The 23,943-nt window shown below is 46.8% G+C and overlaps 1 protein-coding gene across 1 annotated transcript in view; it reads right to left on the reverse strand.

The window, feature by feature from the left end:
- The window catches only part of ntm (neurotrimin), a 253,566-nt gene extending 233,503 nt beyond the window's left edge, over positions 1-20,063 (reverse strand). The window contains exon 1 of the mRNA XM_070916971.1: positions 20,005-20,063. Within this exon, the coding sequence (XP_070773072.1) occupies positions 20,005-20,063 (59 nt within the window). The remainder of the gene's footprint in view (positions 1-20,004) is intronic.
- Between the last annotated feature and the right edge of the window lie 3,880 nt (positions 20,064-23,943).

Below are 23,943 nucleotides of genomic sequence, written 5' to 3' on the forward strand. Positions count from 1 at the left end.
CGCCCGAGGAAATAAATACATTCCTGCGTGACAAACAGCTCCTGACAGTTTTTGAGTCATCCCAGCGATAACCCACCTCTATTTTGGAAACGAACTAAAGATTTTTTTTTTTCTTGGAAGTCCTAACCTTGGCAGAGGCAGGCTTAATTCTAAAGCGGACCACTGAATGGCATTAGAGGAAGTGTCCTTCACACTTTTGCCTTGCTCCTAGCCTGCGTGCGAGGATTAGGGGTGGCTCGCATTGAAGATGCCTCATTTGTAGTCGTCGTCCGAGGTGTTTTTGCGAATCAAGGCGCCCGGGCGACTTGATTACGGGAGTGAAAGGGAGGGAAGTTCGTTATTTCAGCGCCACCTTCACATAAAAGACAAAGAGAGACAAATGACAAAAACGCGTCTCCCCAAGAACAGAGCCCCGGCGTTGGAAAATGGAGAAACTCTGGGATGCCGTTGGCCCCCCTTTTCCCTCAACATGTTGTGATAATTGGTGGTATCGATCTGGTACCCCCCCGCAAACAAAAAAAAGGAAGTGCCAACCTTCGGCACACAGCCCTGATGAGGACTGCGTTTGCCTTTTCTGCACGTTTTTACAGTTCTCTCCTTCATCCTTGGGAGCCCCCGCCCGCCTGCCCGCCCACCCCTTGGGGCGACATGTCCGGCTATTGTTTTTAATTGCCCAGTGTATTCATGACCGAAACCATCGCTTCACTGGCCAGCTTCGCCCACTGCAGATACTGTACGCATGGCAACAAAACCCTATTATAAACCCATATTTTAAGGCTTCTCCTGCACAGAACAGAGACAGCGTAACTTAACACCTGATTAGGCAACATGCTGTTCGGCTCTCGCCTGACCTGAAAAGAGCCGTGTGTTGTGTTGTGTGTTTGTGGGGGGGGGGGGGGGAGAAACAGGCGAAACAAAGCTCTCCAAGCCCCGAGAAGAAGAAAAAGAGAGAACAGCAGGCTTCTATTCAAAGACGGCGCGTGCGTGTGAGAACATAATGAAAAGCTATTGATCACATTATGTACTTTTCTTCAGCATTTGGGAAAAAGAAATAATACCTGGTATTTGAAAGATGATAAATGGGCCATAATGTTATTCCACTTCAGTCAGTTTTGTTTTGTTTGTTTTTTTTACATACAACAATCTCAGTCTGGGAATTCAGCAGGCGGACAATCCCTGCTTGTTATGGTTTATTATATCATTATTTCAAACGTGCTCCACTTGCCAAACAAAATATCACACCACTAATTTTTCAGGAGTGGGTACCCTACTTCGGGGAGACGTTTTCAGCAGAAGGCGTGATAGCAGGGTTGATCTGATGCTGAGATTGTAATTACCAACAGCAAAACCGCCCCCCCCCCCCTTCCCTCGTCTGCGCCTAAACAAGATAATCTCTTGTTTCTGACGTGATATTACCGCAGCCTGCGCCGATCCCCCTGCGACCTCCCACACTGTTCTAAGACTTTAAGAATCCAACTCAAGATGGCCGGGGGCTCCTGAAACTGACCCCTGCTGGTTCACCTGCCCTTTCCCCTCCATGTCTTTTCCTGCAGTCACACAGATAAATGTTGCGCTTGACAAATGGTGGAAAAGAACAGATATTCGGACTGACGAGGAAAAATTAGCACCCACAAAATAAAAGCCCCCGCCAAGAAAACCTATTTACAGTCGCGAAGAGGTAAAGCCCATGAAACAGATGAACCAGTTTCATTCCATCATGTCTGCTGCTGTAGAAAAACAACGTCACGGGGGAAGTGAGCCTGCGCGCTAAAAAAAGACATGATCACCTGTTAAAGGGAATTTATGCTAAGCTAACTGCCAACCCTGTACATCATCAGTATATATATATATATATATATTTAGAGCTATTAGTAGAGAGCATTGTCATAGTTTTAGTTCCATTTCTAGTTAATAGTTCTTATCGTTCTTTATTTCGTATCTACCTCCTTGAGCGCACTTATTTATTTGGTGCTTCGCGTCATTTATTCATTCCATTAACGCTGCAATTTCCCAGAACAGCGGAGCTCTGGGTAACGCGGTACTCAGTCACGAGACCTCCCCAACGGGCTTGAGCTACAATTTTGCGCATTGGAGCGATCAAGAAGGCTGACACGCGAAGCGCATGTTTGCATGCTGACAGCTTTCTGGAGCTGGATGACCTGGAGAGTCGAGAGTAGAGGTGGGAGTCTGCGGTTTCCCACTTCCACCAAGGCGCAGCATTAGATCTGGTGGGTCCACTGCTCCTTATCTAATAAAGCAATTGTCTGTCTGGGACAAGACTGAGAGGTGGGGGGGGGGGGGGGGGGGGGGCACAGGAGGCGAGAGAGAGAGAATATTGATGGCCCAGCTTCCACCTCTGGCTTGAGCCGGGAAACAGACAGAGGAGTGATTGCCGAGCACTACACTAAAGCCACTTCTACTTTATCCCCTTGATGGAAGCCTGTGACATGACTTCACAAATTCGCAAAAGCAATCCAGGATCCAGCAGCGGCCATAACATTCACCGCTCCGCTGCGCCGGAGGATCTCGTCACATATCCGCGAGGAGGGTGCGACTCCCCCCCCCCCCCGAGCTTAACATGTGATTTTTTGCAATGCAGATTTGCCCCTGCATAGTTTTTGCCCATGTAGGATTTGATGTTGGAGCCAAAGTGATGCAGTGATTCATGAGAGCATGTGGGCGGGAGAGCCACTAAAGAGAAATCCTAATCACAAGCCTCCCCTCCAGCTTGCTGCAGGGGGTTTTGTGGGGGATTTAAAATCACAACCACTTAGGAGTTGCTGTTAATTAACTTCACCGCTAACTTGCTTGGCTTAGTTAAGCACATGCCAAACACCACCGAGCCCCCACGCGCAGTCCGTATGAAACCCCCCCACCACCACTACCCGAAACCAAAGTCGCAATTTTAGCATCCGTTCATCTTTGACAATGGTAATAGTGAGCAGAAGCGTGGAGCAGCGCCCCGGCAGGAGCTAAAGAATTGATATGTTTGCCGTGTTTGTGATTTATGTTCAATCAATGTGCTATATTTAAAGACTGTCACTGGGAAACGCACAGGTTATTCCCCCGTAATGGGCCGTTCGTATTGGAATGCCGCGTAATTGCGGCTAGTTGTATTAAGCCGTCACAATGCACGAGTGAAATCGATAGCGGGAGCAGAGTTCCTTTGACTTACACTTAATAAACCGAACGTTAAGGGCCACAGCGCAGTTGCAGCTGTCTGAACAACGAGTGGGGAAATGAAATTGCCTGGCACAGGGGAAAGTATTCTCAATAAATAGAGCTAAATTAAACACTTTTTTGCCCCCCCCCCCCCGAGAACGGCTCTTCAGAAGGCGAGCATTAAGGCCGCCCTATCATTACCTGATTGCGGTCTGTCCGTTATGACCTTGAGTTCTTAATGACGTCCTCTTTTTTCGCTCAGGTTGGAGAGTCTAAAAAGGTCAAACTTGGGCCTGATAATAAGCCTGTCTGAGGGATCCTCGAGTACTGGCTCTGTCTCCCACGGTCAGGGGCAATGGGTGTGATTATTTCCATCAATTTAGTGGGCCAAGCTAGGTGACCTTCCACACCAGGTTACTTGTGAACTAAAATCTAGATGTTGGGAGATGCAAAGGGATAATTAACACCACACGGGAAAAAAATGACACCTAGATGTGTTTCCAGTTGAAAACTGGGAGACTGGGACTTAGTAGAGAGGATCATTACAGTGGAAACTGATTAGATAATAGCAGTTTTACTTGATTAAGGGGTGGAGGGGAAGTTTGCAATCACGCTCGCAGGTCCTGAGCGAGGCCACCACTCAATACTATATACCGTGCAGTCGGGATAGGGCGACCATATTTTCGTACCCCCGAGTTCTGAAAGTGGTACCCTGAAGTGTACCACGCGTTAATGCCGAGCGCACCTTTCAACACCACGCACGGACGCACCATTTAGTTACTTTACCGGAGGAAGGAGTAAGCCCCCTCGAGCGCTTTAGAAAAGAAAGACTTTCTCGTCGGCATGCCGGGCTTACGACTCACGGCCTAGCAACAGCCTGGGCGACGACACGTTGATTGGTGGACGCAAATGCAGACAGACCAGTGTTGAATTCCAACGCGTGGACAGAACACGATAAACGTCTATGTAAGCGCTGGAAACAAGTACAATGTTGTGAAAAGCGGGATATTTTAGTGTTTTGCAGATATTTGTCGGGACTCCGGACACCCAGCTTGACCGCATGTTGGGACTAATGGGATATTTACATGCAATAAAATGATATCCATTGAGAAGTAGTAGTATATATACACTGTATGCTGAGATATGGCAGCACTTTTTTCATTTGTTGTCACTTGTCGAGGAGCCCTACAGCATCTCATTGTTCTGTCACTGCCTGCCATTCCCCGTCAAGTTTTGGCTTCATTTGAAATCTGACAGCAGGCTGTGACAGGAAACACGGAGACAGACAGCGGCACAGGGGACACCGCGGTTACACGGCGTTGCGTCTCGGGCCGCTGGCCCGCCCAGGTGTCCAAACAATTGGCAGTCAAATTGAAACGATGAAACCACGGATCACATCGTCAGGAAAGTTCATCTCCTGGTCCTTCTTCCTTGGTGCATGGGACAGCGTAGCGAAAGAAGTTGCGTAGGGGTTCCACAGAGGTCCACAAAGGTTTGGCCTAAGGTACAGCATGCACGTGGCGTGTTTTCATGCTCATTAAAATATTTGATAGTGAACAGTTTTCCCTGTACAAGCTCGTTGTGTGGATAGAAACGCCTCACCTTAAGATAAAAGACTCCGAAAAAAGGTATATAGCATTTATTTGTGTTTACGTGCCCCCTGAGGGGTCGAGAGGGCCTCAAGCCATGACGATATGATACAGACCGCCGCATAATGGTTTAACGTTTGTTGACCATGACGTTTGGTTTTCCTGGCGTAATCCCCTGCTTTGCTTTTGTCCCCGCCCTCCTCTCTTCTTCAGTAACATTGTGTTCTGCAGCTTTTGACGGCGAGGCATGCTGTGAGAAAAATCAGGTGAGAGTCCTGAGATTAAGGTCTGAACCTGGACTGTTTACAAAGACACACATTTCCACATACAATGTGTTAAAAAAAAATTGCTCTCGAACACCGCCTCCTTGCCTCCTAATTCCAGTAATTTTGTATTGATCGCACTGTCACACACTGCATATTTCACACTGAATGTGTAAGGCTCCCGGGACGGCAGATGCAACACAAATACCAGGACCACGATAACTGCAGATATTATACAGTATTGATTTTAACATTGCTGTGTTTTGCCCCTTTTGAATTACTCACTTTCAGTCAGTCAGAAATCTGACAATGAGTCAGAGCAAACAAGCCCGAGGTTTGTGAAGGGAAAAAAAAGACGAAGGCCTTAGCATCTCTTTGCATACTAATGGGAATATTATTTCACAGTTCTTGTAGTACCTAGTTGTAGAGCAAAAAAGAACCCCCGTGAAAACAACTTCCAAGAGGCCCACCATCTGGTGGGAGAGATACAGCGTGTCAGGATTTTCAAAGAGGTGCTGCAGAAAATGCTATGAGACAGGAGTGATTCATTTCAGTCTCGCACTTCCCAGAATTTCCCGATTTAGATATTATTTTAACCTCTCGGCTCCTCCGCCACAGCGGCGTGTCAGCCTAGTGATGAACCCAGTGTGGGCTTGCCTTATTTTAGAGCGCTGTGTACATACCAATGTACTTGTCCACCCGTATCTGCTTGGCGTGGGAGTGCGCGCGCCCGAGTGGTGGAGAAAGCGGCACAGAAAGCATGCGGCGTGAGGATCTATTACGCCATTTATGATAAGGCCGCGCGCCCCCTCTGAATGGGCTTCGGCTGACAGCTGCTGATACGGAGACATAGGAGTGCAGGCATGTTGTGGGAGGAGAATCAGACACGCTGAAACCTTCAGCCAATCAGCCTTAATACAGCGACGAGCGCCCATGACAGCAAACAGGCCTCTGTCAATCTCCAATATTGAGCGGGATAAACACACAAAAGGCAAGTGCCTCTATTTTTTTCTTCTTTTTTTTTATATATCCCATGCTGTCTGGGACAAAATTATGGATGGCGCCGGCTGGTGTTCACCTTCCCAGAGGGCATTACCAATGCATGGTCTTCCGAACAGCCGCAGGCCAGCCTGAAGGATATAAATGTCCCAATCTGAGCCAGTTCAAGTCGAAAGTAACTTGCAAAAAAAAAATGGCATCAGCCACAGGTATCCCTGTGAATAAATTACTGGATCAGCTTCATCATTTTGGTCCCCACCCCCACCCACACTTTCAGAAAGAAATCCAGGGATTCCTCAAGAGAGAACCGAGGAGGCGTAAGAGAGCTTTCGCTTTGCACGTGCCGAGTCCCTCCCTTCCCATCGCGCTAGTCGGTGGATCCTTTATTGTACACGTCTGAAATAATCCCAGAATGTTGGGCTGCACAGTCAGTAAAAGTCTCGTGGAGCGAAGGCAGTCGCACACGTGCGCCCACAGTGGTTCCGTTAGACTTTGTTACGGTGTCTAAAAATTGATCACCTTGTGTTTGCTCTCACCGGTGTTTGTAATTCACAGCAGAAGTGGAAAATTGCGCCGTGCCGCTGTGTGGACAGAACCCCGTTTGGATGCCTCTCCTCTGGAACATTCCAGTCAGAGCTCAGAGGGACGATGCGGAAAGCGGATTCTGCCAGAGTCAGCCAGCACTCCGATGTGGGTTAATGACAAAATTGTTGGAAAAAGTTCCATTCCAACCCCCAAGCCATTTCAAGTGTACTGTAGCTACTGCTCTGCATGCAGTAAGCAGCAGCAGCAGCAGCAGCAGCAGCAGAGATGGGAGACTGAGAGGACATTTGAACCCTCAGTTGTGTCCCTCCGATGGCTGCATTTACGCGAAAGCTTGACGAAACTAATTGCAAAAGCAGATGCAACTGATCTGATCTGCTATTTCTGGGAAATAAGCACAGACGAAAGAACGAATAATGAAGATAAATGGGTCGGTCTCATCTCAGCGCAGACCCACGCGACCGAACGGGAACTGTAAAAACCAGGGGCGTGGCCCGCGCATTCTTTGAAAGAATGAGTTAAATATGTCTTCCTTTTATTAACCCTCTCAACGGATCTGCCTCTTCTGATTTCCTGTTTGTTTCAATCTATTTCCGTTTGTGAGTGAGTGACCCCGGGCCAATTGTAGTTTGGGTTGCTTGCTATACTAACACCGGCGAGCCTACTAACAAGCTCAAATGTGGATAATGTATGAACTGAATATCATCATTTTACAGCCCATTAAAACATTCTTACTTGCAACTTTAACAAGATGCACAGACAAAAAAATAAAATACTCAGTGGAGATACTATGTGTAAAAACTGTCTGCTAGATATTTTCAGTCAGCTTTCAGTCTTTGAAAGCGACTTTGTGAGACTTCCTTTAGCTGCCTCCCTCTGCTCTGTCTCTCTTTGTGCCTCCGTCTCTGCTCCTCGGGAGGGAGCTAGCTCTGTAAACAATACGCCACACTCCATGTGAGCCTTCACTTGTGAGGCTGCATTCACCTTTGCAAACCGCAGTCAGACAATTAGCCCATTACAGCGTCGAGCAACGGCGGGGGCATGATCCATCATGAGATGTTAACAAACTCAATGACAAACCGTCTCAATGGCGCGGCCATGAGCACTTCTAAAAGGAACCATAGAGGCACAGAGAACTCCGTTCCGACGGTTATGGCCGTGAATATTTCTAAAAGAAATTACGGAGGGGCAGAAAACTGCTTCAAGTCGTAGCACACATCATAAGGGTTCGAGGCCAGTGGTTGCAGCACGCCGACCGCAAAGTCAAGCGCAGAATAGTCGAGCCCATTGTATTTGTATCGCCCAGTATAACAAATCACCATTTGCCTCGGGGGGGCTTTATAATCCCTTTCCTTAGACCCTTGAAATATGGGTAACTGATTGATAAGAACCAATTAAGAACAAAGCTGTCATCCAGTATAGCCTTCGTTGAAGAAGAACATGCCGACCAACCCAGCTGTGTATTCATGAAAATGCTCAAACGTTGAATTTCCGATGTGAGGTGTTAATAGCTGAAGGTTCGATGGTTCGATGTTTTGTGGAATTTGCTTATTCAATTTCCCGCCAAGACTTAGATGAGAAGATTGATACCACGCTCATGTCAGCATGGTAAGTATGAAGCTACGAGTCGGTTAGCTTAGCTTAGCATAAAGACTAGAAATGGTGGGGGGGAGGGGCTCTAAAAGCTCACTAATTGATCCGTACCAACCGGTAAAAACGATGATTTGGGGTGGTACGGCAAGTTAGGTGATGGAACTATTTCTTGACTGGGTCAAGAAATGAGCAAATGAGCATGTTTCACAAAATGTCCAACTACTCCTTTAAAGTCATTTATTAAGCAAAAGTTCTGAACCTTTGCTGCTGCCAGCTTCTCAAATAAGATGTTTCGCTGCATTTTTATTGTAAAGTAATTTTGTTTTGGACAGTTGGGTTGGACAAAACAAGCAATTTGCAGAAATCACCATGGACTCTGGCATGACAATTCGTTGACTGAACAATAAGTCACAAACATGAATCAACAGATTCACTGACAATTAGAGATTAGTCACATTTTCAAACTAAAACAGCAGCCTGCATGTCGCGACTAAATGGTGAGCTTCTCAGTTCATCCTAATAAAAAAGGCACGGGGGAAAAAAAACGAGAAGAAAGAGAAGCCCTAAAGGTCAGATGCGAAGATTGCATCGCTCGCGTCCATCACTCGCTCACCTCCGGACATATCCGCATCAAACATTGTGCCATTAGCAGAACACCCAATCTAGTCTATATTCACGCTGCTCCAAAACTCTCCTGCTCGAACTCATTGTTAGCTGATAAAAACTTAATTAAGTTGTTGGGAAACGGAGAAGAGATTGGAGATTTGGGAAAAGAGAGTATCTGGATCACACTGGGCGTGTGTGAGCGCACACTGTGCAATTAATAGGCTCCAAAACAAAGAGATAAAAGAGAAGGCAGTCTCTCGTCGCTCTTTTGCAGCCTCTCGACAGATGGGCTTCCAGGTGAGCCGGAGGAGTAGGTGGAGCAGTTGGAGGCCAACATTTGAGGCTGGAATTTAGGCTGCGTCTTCTGAGTGGCCAAACGAGCCAAGTCGACCATTCAGAGGCGGCGACGCAGCTCTCAGTTCTCAGCTCTCCCCTCAAAAAGGAGGGGGATGGGGGACGAATTGCGAGGCGAATGTGCTGGTTTGGCTGGTCAGTAATAAAACCTGACTGATGCAAGTCTGCCTTTGGCTTTATTCTCAGAAATTGGATGCGTGTCGCTAGGTCTATTCGAACAACACTTGAAACCTGCCTTGATATACAGCACAATACGTGAGTGAGAGGAACAGGTTATGGGGTCAACGACGGCTTTATGCGTCGCTCCCTCGAGCCTGGAACTGCACTAAATGCATTTTTCTTCAGAGGCCGTATCTATTCGACGATGCCGACGAGAAACGGCGAAATAATAATGGGAACGCTCTTTTGATTTGGGGGGGGGGGTCTAGAATTAAAAGTCAGGAAATGGAAGCGAATACATACAAATGCGCAATTGTAAATTCCAGGAACGCATATGTGGCGCTGAATGTTACAACTTTGTAAACAAAGTGGCACTTAGTCAGCCTCCTAAATGGCTACATTCATACAGGTGATGACATGGCGTTCAGGCGACCCGCAGGTGGGCGGGTGGGTTTGGCTCCGGCGGTATGGAACGACAACCCGGGGGGGCGCGCTCATTTACATACGCGCCATTGCTCGCAAATAGCTGCTAATGGACTGCGCCTGTATGAGCAGGGAGCGCGCGGCACGTGTACAGTTCGCACGGTCTACCCCCGCGAGGTCGCTTCCTTTTATGTTTTTATGACACCCGCTGCTACAATCATTATTAGCAGTCGTAGCATTAATGCTGAAATTATTGTTGCGGTTATCTTTATCAGTATTAATCGATGGTCGAGGTTTCTGCCTCTGAAAAGGAAGCGTTTGCTTGCCGCTGTCGGTGTATTTTCCCAGTTAGTGAGGGCAATGGCATGCTGGGAAAAAGGCTTTCAGTTGTTTTGGGGTTTTTTTTTTTTTTTTTTACAGGTTGGGTTGTTTTCTCACACCGCTTGGAATAATGAGCAGTTTGCGCACATGCAGTGCCACTCGAAACACGTTTTATTTAGAGTGGTACTTTTAATTAATCTGTCGAGTGTGTTGTCCTTGGTTCGGGGCAGAACCGCAAAGTAGTCACTGATTTTATGACTATTTTAATTGCGCTTGGAGTTGTCGGATTCCTGCAGGTTTGGATACTGACCAGGGCTTGATCATTAAAGCTTATTTTCAGACTGAAAGCAAGCTTTGGGGGGGGAAGGGGGGGGGGTTTGAGGAAAACAACACACTGTAGTTTCTAGGCCCCAACAGATTTCCACATTACGAGAAGGGAAAACAAAGTTATTTTTCAATTTGGGACAACGGCTCTATTTGGCCTAAATGAGTAGTGTGGTATAGCAAGGCTAAGAAAAAGGCTTAGCAGAAATCACAGCGACGGGATTTTGATTAATGAGAAACATTCATTTTTGTATTGACCATTTAAAAGACTATTAAGATTGCCACTCAAGCGTTGAGCATTAATTATAAAGGCAGGCCTCCATAAGCTTCCATGAAATTTAATGAGCATTGTAAAGTCTGAAGTAATGCAAAGAGCTTTGTGGAGAATTAGGTTGTAAATGAAGTCCTGACACAACAGTCATATTAAACTTTTCCTGCCAAGTTTGTTTTCAGTGCACACACTAATGATATCTTCTGCTATTTTCTTCCTATTTTGTTTCTGAGAAGAAACTCTTTGTTATTCACACTCAGTGCTCCCAGTATATTAAAACAGTGGAAAAGAAAATGTGACAAAACACAGATATTGCACCGGAAGCTTTTGACGCTAATTCTGCACAGCGTCTCCGGAGACCCGCGGGAGTAACGTTGGCGTAGCCGTCAAATCTAAATGTTTGGCAGACGTTTGCGTTTCATGAGAAGTACGGAAAATTGGACAAAAGTCGGTCCGTTTGAGCAACAGAAACGCTTGAGATTCCCCCGAAATATGCAGCATCAATTTGAAGGTAAGCAAAGCTGCGTTCACAGAATTGTTCATTTATAATGGAAAATGAATGCCTGCACGAAACAAATGTCAAGAACTGTGTCATATCGCATCGCCCCTGAATCGTATCGTGGCTCATGTATCTCGATGTGTATCGGATTGTCTTATAAAAAGGGAGATAATGCACAGCCCTAGTTTCCACACATTTTTTGTCAAAGTGGTTAATATAAGTAAATCATAGCAGTCGCATTAAAGCTGCTGTTGGTCATCAGTGATTCTTTTACCACCAGGAAGCCCAAACCAAAAATAACTGGCACATTCACTGAGCTCCAATCAGCCTGTTCAATGGCATCAGGGTTCATCTGCTGCAGCTGCTGCTGCTGCCGCTGCTGACGCGGTTGCAGTTTAACCACGTCACACCAAAGTCTCCTTGGCAACTTTCACGAATATTCACAAACACGGGCTGGGCCTGCGGGTGTCGCGCGCTTTGCGTCGGCGGCCGGATCTCTCGAGACTAAAGCGCGGCTGTCAAAACACCCATGAGGAGGAAAATCCTGGTTAAATATTCATGAGTGCACATGTCCTGGACGCGGACCTGCAAGTTCACGCACGTCCGCGTTGCGCAAGCACATCCTAAGGCTCATAACTCAGCCCTTTGTGACACCGGCGAGGGCCCGTAGGTCCTTTCTTTTTAGGGGGTGCTTTAAGCGATATCAGCTGTATTGAACTGTTAACTTTGCATTCATCAATCACAAGGTTAGGGGGAACGGTTCGGATAACATCAGCATCAGCTCTGTCCTGTGGGAAATTTGGAATTAATACCTCTGTCCTGGTGCATCCTCCCTCTTAATGGGAAGACTGTGTCACCTTTGTTTTGCAGACATATAATCTCAGTAGACACACACACACACACACACACACACAAAAAAAAAAACTAAAGCGAGATAAAGGAATGATGAGCAGCTCGCTGTTGTTGGCGTCGGCGGTGCGACGTAACTTTTGCAGCTCAACTCTGAGGTTTCTCGAGAGGAGAGAAAAAGAAGAAGAAGAAGAAGAAAAAAAAAAGACAACTATATCTCTAATGAAGACTCCCGCTCTCAGGAGGCTCCACTGTTTCCTGTCATCGCTCTCTCAAATTCCACCACAAAAGGCCTTTTTTTTTTTCTTTTTTTTTTGCAGAGGGGCTTCCGGCACAATCAGTGATAGCGCTAATTTAAATATTATCTCTGGCGCTTCACACAAATGCCCAGGCAAGCCCCCCCCCCCCCCCCCCCCACACACACACCCCAAATCATTTGCACACAAATTATTCCACGCGCCACGTGCTCGCTAACCAACTCCGCCATCTGCTCACAGCGACTCCCCCGACTGCCAGACGCCTCTGGCGCGAGGGCGGGCCGAGTCTCGGGCGGCCTCCTTATCAGCGTCGATGTCGAGGACCTGGGCAGGTGATCGGGGTAAGATTGAAGTGGCTGCCTGCTGCTTGCCCGCCTAAATTATACGTCCGTTTCTCTCCTCGGAGATTTCAATTGATGTGAAAAAAACAAATTTTAAAAAGCGTGGAAGGTTTCGGACGGAGAGCGTCTCGGGCTGTGAATGCTCCGGCAGGGCTGGGAAGTCTCCACAATCAAGCGGGGGAAAGAATAGTGGCAGAAACGGGTTGATTGTATCAGTCGTGCCGGCAGGAGAGGGATACTCGGTGCACAATTAAGAGGAAGACGTTTCCCAGTCCAGGGAACCAAGAACTACAGGTAAGCTGATTGTAATACGGACGACGGAATTCCCATGTCGGGGGCAAGCCCACTCCGAGCAGGACAACACAAAGAGAGAGTAATTAAGAGTCGGGCAGCGCGGCAGAAAGCTGCCTTTGTCCAGTTGGAGATGTCACTCGTTACTCATACTGTACCCCCCCACCCACCCACCCACCCACCTCCTTTTTTTGTTTCCTGCTAGTCGTTTGAACTTATTTCATTATTCTTCTTCCTTTTTTCTCGACTGTCAGGGGGGGAATCCTGAAATAAGGCCCCCTCAGAACACCATTTCCTGCATGAGAGTGTTTTTGTAAAATAAAAAGCCAAAGCAAAGGTTAAAAAGATGCCCCCACCCCCCACCCCCCCCCGTGAAATACACTGCAAAGCACTGCGATCCCCGGTGTGTATGTATCATAAGAAAAATGGAAGCAAACCTGTGTCTTTATAGCCACTTGGCCATTTTTGCTCATGGCAAAGCTGTTTGTTACAGAAAAAAAAAAAAAAAAAGGCACACTTGATGCACATCGACCGGGAGTTTCAAAACCACAGAACGTGGCCATGTACGGAATATATTAGCCAAAAAAAACTCTTAACGCTGTACTCGAGCAAATGAAACGCGGCTCTGGTCCTATAAATGCTTTTGCGCGTCCCACAATTAAGTAGAAAAATGTGTGTGAAATGGTGGATTTGTAGTTGTAGCATTTGAATCCGTCCAGAGGTCGCAGCGTAAGCCGCGCTCTCTCCGATTACATTTCAAGCCTTTGCCGGGGAAAAGCGGCACGAAAATTCCGAACAGCAGATGTTGTGTTGGATTATGCAAACAAGATGCAGAGGAGTGGCGATAAAATCCATAACTTGCGGCTGCGTATGCGAGGAACTGCTTCATAAATAATGCTCCTGACAAACAAGGGGAGCTGGCGAGGCGCCTGGCAACTTGGACTCTTTTCCGCCTTTCAGCGATTCCCACTCCATCGCGGCTCCTCCGAACTCCACGGAAACGGCGGGCCGCTTGTGTCGAAAGTCACAAAACGGCGGAAAAAGAGTTTGAAACTCTGAACGCTCCGTGTAACTCTTCTCAACAGCCTTTGGCATTCCCTCACCTCAATGGACACACACACATATATATATATATATATATATACATACACACACACACACGTATGAAGATATCTAGCAGCATTTCTCTCTAAAGCTGCTTGCAGAGAAACAAACAGTGCAGAGTGCGAGCTGTGAGTCTCTCCAGAAGGCAGCATTCCTCAGACACGACAACCTGGTGAATGGACACGGTCTGAAGTCACTATCCCCGCTGCTTATTAATCAGCCCTCTCCACAAGGCCCCTTGTGGCCACTCAGTCACATGACCACTTCACTGGGACTTGGCAAAGCATGTGGGCGAGGAGAAGCTTCTCAATAAGCTTTTCGCCTTTTTGCTTCTTTTTTTTTGTTTTTTTGTTTCTTTATGATGACAGCGCGTTATTCAATATCCCGGAAGTGAAATCGGGGGGTGGGGGTTGGGCAGGCTGAGGACTCTGCTCAGCACATTTCCATCACCTACAATGTGACAAAACAAACGATAAAAAAAAAAAAGAGATTCAGATTGCATTCCGTGGACAGATTTACCCCTGCAGTGTTTATCTGCATTTCAAATATCAACAAGTTTCCTCTGGGAAAAAAAAAGAATGTCTGTTTCCATCCACCCTGGGGCCTCGTACCGCTTTATACATTAGGAACGAAAGGTAGACTGCGCAGCAATAATATAATTACATTCAGCATCTCCTGCGATTTGCTGTTTTCCTCCTTTGTTTGCCGAAATTGCCACACAACGGCGCCTCGGCGCTGAAAAGCCTTCAGTGGAAATGTAGTGCCGCTAATTGATTGTTGACCCAAAACGGAGTGTGAGTAAATCAATCAGGCCTCCATTAAACTCTTCCAGCAAACTTTCAACAGACCCAGAAATGATTCATTTGTGATATGAACCTGTGGAAACGCCGCACACACACACACACACACAAACACAAAAACAAACAAACAAAAAAAAGCAATACTGACTACAGAAATAGAATGTAACACAGAAATTGCTTCCCACCACAGGAATGGGAGGGGGGGGGGGCAACTGGATAACAATTACCACCAATTTGCAATTTTCCTTTGCGCAAACAAACAGGGCCTCTTGTTGTTTCTGTGAAACAGCCAAAGTGGCAATTTCACATCTGCGGAGAAACAATTCTCAACTGCAGACACTCGTCGTCTCATACGGTGTCTAATTTCTGTCATATTGTATTTTTGACGGGAGGCGCTGTGAAGTTTAATGGAGGAGGAGTCTCATATCCAGGGAAACCTCTGGACTCAAGCTGTGGAGTAACAACGGCACGAAAAAGCTAATGTTCATGTCAGACACTTCAAATTAGTCTGAAGTGTTAGTTAGAAATCCCACCGAGGCTGCGGTGAAAAGAACAGGTTTTTCACTACGTGGAATACAGGAGAGGAACACAGGGAGGCCCGAGCTCACGCCAGTTTTAAGATCTGGTGTCGATACGACTAGGAAGTGATACCGAGGTCCTCGATTGATCCAAATAATACGTTACAAAAGTATGGACAGTGTTTGTTCCTACAATTGTACAAGTGGAAATCACAGAAAAAAAACGCAGCTGTATGCAATAGGTTCACGCCAGGTTTTTTTGGGGGGGGGTTTTGGTGGTGGTGGGGGGGGGGGGCATTCTGGGAAGTCGAGGAGGTAGGTTCATGGAAAGTGCACCAAAAGACACATTGCAGTGCTTTGTGTTCAAACACACCCATCAACACCTCCTAGTGCAGCGAGTGTCTGAGGGTGAACGCCCCAGCCAAGAAGCCCGCCAGGCTTTAACAGCATCCCGTGGCCACTGTACAGGTGGCCATATATACCTGCCATCTGCCTGCTCCACTCGTACATTCTGCTCCGAGGCTTTATGTGGACTGTGCACCGGGAGACGGACAAAGACGGTTTTTTTTCTTTTTGCCTCTTTTGCCTCGAGATCCCCGCTGAGTGGCTGTAGCCCTGCGATAAGGCGAGAACACACTCTCCCCATCAACAATGATCTCAGTGTCTTTCAACAAAAGGCTGCATGAGCTACACAACGAGCCATCATGGCTCCCAGTGCCGCCACCCCTGTCCATCGCTGCCCCCCCCCCCCCCCCTCCTCAGCCGGTCATCCAATAACAGCTGTTGCTCCAAATTTCGATTTCTAGCCGGCTATAATTCTCGCCTTTGGCTGACACGGGCTGACGGAGGAGGGACAAGGGCACAATGCGCGGGCCTGCGAGGGTCTCGGCCAAAAAAAAAAAGAAAAAGACCAACCAAGAGTTTTACGCTGCATCCTGGCAACACAGCCGGCACTGTCCTCTCCCGGCAGCCACACACAGAGAAAGAGAGAGGGAGGCAGACGCTGAGACAATGAGGCTGCCTCATTACCAGTGTTTATGTTAAGCTGGATTAATAGTCCAGAAAAAGGAGGAAAAAAAAAAAAGAAACAAGGCGCTCTGACTGTCTTTGTTGGAAAAAGAACATGTGCTGCTGCTTCTTCTGGAGTTTGATATTGGGATGACTTGTAGGTTGGTTTTTTTTGCAACTTTTGTTCCCTCTTCAAAAAAAAAAACTACAACAAAATAAAAACAAAACGCCCACCTCCCCTTCACGTGTTGGGAGTCATTCGGTTCTTGTGGGAAGATGATCAACTGCTGGGGGGGGGGGGGGTCAGGGTCAGATCCTTTCCTGATGTCGGGAAAACATGCTAACAGCGCAACGAGCTGCAGAAAAATGGCAGGTGATGACTCCTTTTTTTTGGGGGGGGGGGGGGGGGGGGCTTTTTGTTTGAGCCACGGTGAACGCATACAATTGCCTGCGCCAAACGTATTAGATGGAAGAAAATAATAATGCGAGTCTGCGCTCAAGTGGGGGGCACTGTGAAGCTGCCCTTGACACAGTCACACACACCCCCCCCCCATGAGCACGTGAGAACCACAAAGCACAGCACGACACCAGGATGTCGATTGTGTCCTGGAAATGATTGCCGTGTAAAAAAAAAAAAAAAGAGGAGGTGGAGGTACGCTGGGCTGATCTTCATTTTGGACAAAGCCTGCCATCCTTTCTCCGAGTGAGCTGACGCAGCCCCACAGCAATTTCAGCCTGCGGCTCATCCCCTCGAGGGGCCCGGCGAGGGAAGTGCTTCAAGTGGTTATTCGTGTCGACTGCCATCCGGGCGCACAAGCGCTTCCTGCCCGAGCGACTGACTCCAGCCTCTGCCAGCCAACTAGCTCCGACCTGCATAGTTCTCTATGCGCCAAAATGTTGTTGTTTGTCGTCGCGAACAGTCGTGACGTGCGACGAGGCTCATCAGATCAGGCCGCGGGGAGGAGCAGACTTGGCAGCCATATTGATATAAAGGGGGTTGTGAGCTGGGTAATGGAAAAAGTAGGGTTTTGTTCCGATAGATAGATAGATTCCTGATTTGAAAATGACCTGGGTCCAGAGTCCCAATGCTAAAGAATCTCTTAAAGGGTCCCGTATCACGTATCGTTTCCAGCTCTATATGTTCATTTAGTGACTCCACCAGAGTAGCTCTGCATGATTCCCTGTGAACCTGACGTTACTGAGCAACGTTGACATAGACATAAACACCTGGTCCGTGCCTGGAGCAGAGATACCATATAAGGACATCCGTGCCTGTCTGACATCAGATAGACCCGGCGGTTGAAAGAACTGAAACGGAGCGTTCGGAGCAGTCTGCAGCCTGAGCTTTTGGCTCACAGGGATTACTGTTACATACGTTTACCTCATTATTTGGCAACTTTGGCGACGTTTAGGGTGAATATCCGACATTGTAACATTATATATTTGACAGAAAAGAAGGAAAAGCACTACAGGTTTTCCTGAACAAATTTTTTTTTTGTCTCTCCTCACCTTTTCTATCAGCAAAGCGCAAAAGGTAGCGAGCTTTTCATTTCTGAATCGCCGCCGACTGCCGGGTTCAAAGGACGAACGGTGCCGCCGCTAATTGGCGGCAATTACATAAATTACAACTCTCACGCGTGTGGATTGGCCTAAGCATCGATTGTTTGCAGCGAGAAAGCTCGCTCTAGATGTAATAACGTCTCCGCCTTCTCAGCCCACGAAACCATTCAATCTGTTTTGCTTTTGTTCTCGTTATTTATAACTATGAAGTTGCTGGTACTTACGAACGTTTTAAAACTACAACAATGGATTTGAAAAGGATTCCGATTTGATGCACAGCCCTAAACATGAATTACAGGCCTTTGTGTCTAGTGTGTGCGACTGCATACCTCTGCCTGTCTTTTATAATTAATGTATCATCCTCCATATGTTCTCATGCTGTGTTTATTTGTTATCTTATCCACACAAAAAAAAAGCTCTATGTTTTGCCCCCCCCCCCCAATTGGGACCGTTTAAGTTTCATCTAATGTAACTGAACAAATCTCTCATTCTGCAAGAGATGAGCTGATATGCAAATGACTTCAGCACTATTCCGGCGCCGTCTGGAGAGCGGATTGGACTTGAAACGTGTGTGTGGGGAGGTGGGGGTTTTGTTTTTTCCAGGTGTATTAAAAGCAGACATGTTTAATAGCAATGTGACACTCTGTAATTTGTGTGTGGGGGGGGGGGGGTTTCCAAAATGCTGTCAGTTAGGCAGAGGTTTTCTCTTTCACTTGACACCATTTCTTTGCCTGCAAAAATAATGACTATACCACTTTGCAACACAAGTATAATATAAATATACGGCATTAGCAGCGACAGCAGGTGCTGAATTTCATTAAGTGTGGGGGGGGTTAAAGGTTAAAAACAAGTGTTCGCTGGAGGGTGAGTCACTTGATTCCCCCTCCCCTGTCTGTCTCTTCCCGCAGACACATCTCAAACACGTAATTAGGTTGAAAAGTGCGAAGAGTCTGCGCCCCAGTTTTTTCTTTGGTACGCTAAAAGCGTGACGTCAGCGCTAACCCCTCGCTGAGCATTTTGACAAGAAGGAATGGGAGAGTTCTTTCAAATGTTTGGCCAGCAAACGGCTGGCGAGCAAACAACTCGGGTTCCGGAGGGCTCTGGAGCCCCCAGGATGCAGTCTACCAAGAGCCAAGAGGCAGCGAGGTTCACAGAGAGCCGGTGATTCACCCACCGGTTTCGCTCACTTCATTTATCCGCCCCATTTGTTTATTCAGAGCTTCGGAGTCCTGACTTTGGGGGTCATTGTCAAAGGGCAAGGGAGGATTTAACGGCTTTAGCCTTTCCTGGAGAGTCCCTGTCTTATTGTTGACTGGAGATGGAGCTGGGAGGAAACACAAAAGTAAAACACACAACGGGCTTGATTGGGGCTTTAAAACAGAAAGGAAAAAAAAAGTCTCCAGTTATTGGGGCTGAATTTTTAATGCCAGGTGTAAACAAGGTCGGCCAGAGCTGAAGCTGCCTCTCACCGCTCCCCCCCGCCCTTTCCTGCCTGGCCGGAGGAAGGGCATGGCTTAACTTGGATGACCTGACCGCGGCAGTCAGTGTGGATTAAGAACTAATGCTTAATCAACTTTGCTGCAAGAGACCTCCCCCACCCCCCACACCCCACACCCCCCCACACCCCACCAAGTCCGTGAGGTTTACCGTGCGTCAGGATGAGCTGGAGCCACAATTGCTCAATTTTAACTGCAGGTGCATTAAATAAATAGCTGTGTGTCCCGTGGCAAACACAAAATGCACAACCGCAGCAAAGCTTATACTGCTGAGATTTACCTTGGCAGGATTAAACTTTCACAGGGGAAAAAAAAAGAAAGAAAGGGAGGGGGGGGGGGGCTGCAGCCGGATATAACTGGTGTAAAAAAAGAATAAAAAGAATTACATCCAAGGCGACCCGCTCGGATACTTGGGAGAGATCGAGTGGAGTCGAGGCAGCTCAACTGCGCGCCGCTTAATCGCTTAATTTGAAAAGCTGCGGCTGTCGGACGCGCAGAAAGAAAAAGGACCGCGTCCGCGACACGCAACGCGGACCACTCAGTGAGACTTGACACACAACGGGTCCCGTCCGCGGCAAGAGAGCCGGAGACGGCGATAACAAGTGCTCCGGGGATGATGACACACACACACACACACAGAGAAAAAAAAAAAAAAGAAAATCCGCCACTTACCTTGCTCCATCAGCAGGACGGTCATCCCGACCAGCATAGCCCAGTACACGGGATTCTTCATGTTTGTCGAGCCGCTTGTTTCGTCTGCCGTGCGATGTCGTCTGGGGAGGGAGGGGAGGGGGGAGGAGGGGGGGGGGGAGAGAGAGAGAGAGAGAGAGAGAGAGAGAAAGAGAGGGGGGAGAAAAAAAAAATAGTCTCTGAAAAATCCCGAAAAGTGGTTTTGCTCAAGTCCCCGGTCCTCCTGTCTGACTGTAAAGCATCCACCAACGCAGCGCTCCACAAAGTCCCTCCTTCAACTGTGAGGTTGTTGGCAGCGGGGCGGGGAGGCAAGCTAGCGGCGACGAACGCGACCGACTTCCGGTTGGGAGAGAGAGAGGGGGGGGGCACTGACTGAGCTGTCGAGTGTTTCCCCCTGTTGCCCCCGCGGCGCTTTTAATTTGAAGAGCAAGTCGAGACACTTCCTGTCGCGGAACGGGTGGGTGGGCGGGGGGGGTAGGGGGGGGCGTGCGGCTATCTTGACGCGGCCGCCGGCGGCGACTTCTTGCGGAGAGCGCTGCCGCCCGCAGCCGTTTAGCGGGGCGAAAAGCGCCCGTGGGCTTATTTTAGAGTGCAACAAGTTGGGGGGGAAAGACGCAACCAGTGAGGGTTCTCAACGTGGGGGTTGGGACCCTCTCCAGGGTCACAAGAGACATTTTAACGAATGATAGGACGGGGGGGTATTTTTTATTATGTTTCTATTTTATTGTGAAATAATGGGCTTCTTAAACCATCTAATGAACAAACTGAGAAGAGAGCATCACTCAACGTTTCACTCGCTTCACTGTGTGGGGGGGGGCGTTCCCGACTTGTTTGATAAAATTCACGCGCCCGCCTTCTGCCTTGGATATTCAGAGGCTGCAAATCCAAAGTCAAGGACATGGACACCGTGTGAGAAAAGCAATGCAGTTCGCCCCGGCTCCCTTGCACTTGCAAATTTACCTCCGCCGATCAAATGCCCCAGTCTCAGACTCGGCTTCAGAGAGCAAATAGCAGAGCAGTGGCACTAAACACACACGAGAAACCCTGATAATGTCCTTCCCGTAAGTCCAATTTTCTTTTGTCGCCGAAGTCCAACAAGACGTTAACAGAAATTACAATCACTTGTACAATCACTTAAGCCAGCTTTAAAGGATAGCAGAGGGGGATAAAGAATTGTTCTCATCGACGCTCATGAAACATTTAAACTATTCGTTTAAAGTGTATTGAATTAGCTTTTTTTTTTTTTCTCCCCCCCTCTCAGCAACGCGACTCTTTAAAGCCACAACCACCGCAGTGGCGGTTCCATTTTTTTCATTTGCAACAAAGACACGGCCGCAGTGCGGCCTCCATTTTGAGTGTATCTAGATTTCCGAGCTGAAATACCTTGTATGTGTCATTTTCTTTGTTGAGTTGTCATTTGAGTGTGAAAGGTATTCAATGGGTCTCCGTGCCGCCACATTGCCTCATGGGATATGTTGGCTAGTTCTCAAGAATACATGCACATACGGCTGTCAACGATGAATCAATTATCGCTGCAAATGATCATCAAGGATCAGAAAGACGAGGGGCGTGCCCTTTTTTTTATCTTAAGAGTCGTATATACACTGAAATTCTGAAAACACTATTAAAAAATAATTTTAAATAATAACTTTTTAAAAAAAGAACCCTTAAATTTTGTTGTGTTCGTCACAGAAATGAATTAAATGCATGTATAGTATAATTTAAATATTTAAACATTTTTACCTTTTAGCTAGCTATCCAGAGGCTCATGCTAATGCTTCGAACAAAGATGCTCTGTAACACAAGGTGACGCGTTACAAGCTGTGCCATTGATATGAAATGGTACACGCTTCCTGTCTCCTAAGTGCCGCCTTATTTTGCCGTCCGTTTTCCCCGTCTAATAATATTCTTCAAGCTAAATACTTTGCTACTTGCCCTGCCGTTCACATCCTGGTACAATAGCGTAGCTTTGAAAAATCGCATTCCATGTTTATGCACAAATAAAAACCAGAAATTAAGTGCACCGAATAAAACTGGAGTAAATGGAGGACATGAATACCTTTGTAGAGGCAGTACCTGGGAGGATTTAAATGCAGCACCACTTGGCATCAGCTTTTCATCCTCTCTGTTGAATGTGACGATTATCTTTGCCCCCCACCACCACCACCACCACTACCACTGTGTTTCACAACTCTTTCGTGTTCATCTTTGAAAGGAATCTTGCGACATTAAAAAAAACAAACCACAACCTCTCTACGTTTCTGCCATGTCTTCATATGTAATTGCCCGTGTTATTGTTCTTTTGATTGTAATGTGGCACATTTATAGCTGAGAGGCATCCTGTCATGAGTTTGGACGCGAGAAAGATGCATTCCATGGTTTGTCTGAGAATTTCTGGGGATGATTTTTTCATACATGTTTTTCGAACGTAGCGTGTCAAAACAGCCCCCTATTATTTTCTTTGTACAACCCCCCCCCTTGCTTTTTATTTGTCCCTGTATCTACAAGACAACATAAATAAACAATCTCTACTATACGACACACTGCGGCGCTGTGTTTAAAAAAAAAAAGCTTTGTAAAATCCTTTGAGGCATGCTTTTGGGATGAAGGTCAAAATAAATACAGCTGATTTGATTTACCTGAAGTGTACAATGACGTACAGCACTTTGACAAACACGGCCAGGGAGGTACCGCGATTGCATGTTTCCATCAGTTCTAATGTACTCTTTTACAGGAGACACCACCAACTGTGGCATTTTACTTTTCCCACAACATCATGTTGTATAACAGCGCATGCACTCACAGAATGTAAGGAAGGTCCCAGGGATAAGAGCTTAGCTAACCCAGCTCAGACCCAAGGCTAGTCCACTACCCAGCCTATTTCTGGCTAATGTTCAGTCGCAGGAAAAGAAAATGGCTCTAGGCTATGGACAATCTTCCCCCGATGTCGAGTTCACCAAACTATCTGCCCAGAGAGTTCACCAGTGTTTTTGTTGCTGCTCCCCAGACGCAAACTAACCCTGGACCATGTTTACATGAACTGTCAGAAATGGGTCAAACCATCCAAAAAAAGGTGCACAGACTAGCACATGCTCAATTCTACTTTCTTAAGAGATCTACCATCATTACAAGTTACAACCAAAAAGTTGGATTTGTGATCGAGGTTCTGCCTCACAACAAGAAGCATTGAAGAGTAGAAATGTACAGCGCCTCCTGAATTTGTGATATAGAAGCTTATGATGTATATATATAATAGTATCGTCTGCATATAGTTGTGCCCAAGAATTGGATAAAGATCATGAATAAGAACAGAGGAAGGAAGTGGTCCTAAAGTAGAACCTTGAGGCAAACCACTCTGCTGAAAAAGGGGTTAGGTTATGATGTATATACATAATAGTATCGTCTGCATATAGTTGTGCCCAACAATTGGATAAAGATCATGACTAAGAACAGAGGAAGGAAGTGGTCCTAAAGTAGAACCTTGAGGCAAACCACTCTGCTGAAAAAGGGGTTAGGTTATGATGTATATAAATAATAGTATCGTCTGCATATAGTTGTGCCCAACAATTGGATAAAGATCATGAATAAGAATAGAGGAAGGAAGTGGTCCTAAAGTAGAACCTTGAGGCAAACCACTCTGCTGAAAAAGCAAATCTCATTTATACACATTTCAACTCTCTGTTGCAGAGATATGAGTTAAACCACAGCGATGCATGCTGGGAAAGACCAATAGCATAAAGTTTGTCCAAAACTAGATTGTGCTTTTGGTGAGATCAATAAATATTGCTGTGCGATTTAAAAACGTAATGAGTGAATTTTAAAAGAGCAGTAGTTGTGGTGGAAAAGTTATAATAATAATAATATCCCTTCTCAACACCCATTTGGTTTTAGATCTAAAGCTACTGTGATAATTGTTTATGATT

Source organism: Enoplosus armatus, chromosome 13 (genome assembly GCF_043641665.1).
Source record: "Enoplosus armatus isolate fEnoArm2 chromosome 13, fEnoArm2.hap1, whole genome shotgun sequence".
Classification (NCBI taxonomy): domain Eukaryota; kingdom Metazoa; phylum Chordata; class Actinopteri; order Centrarchiformes; family Enoplosidae; genus Enoplosus; species Enoplosus armatus.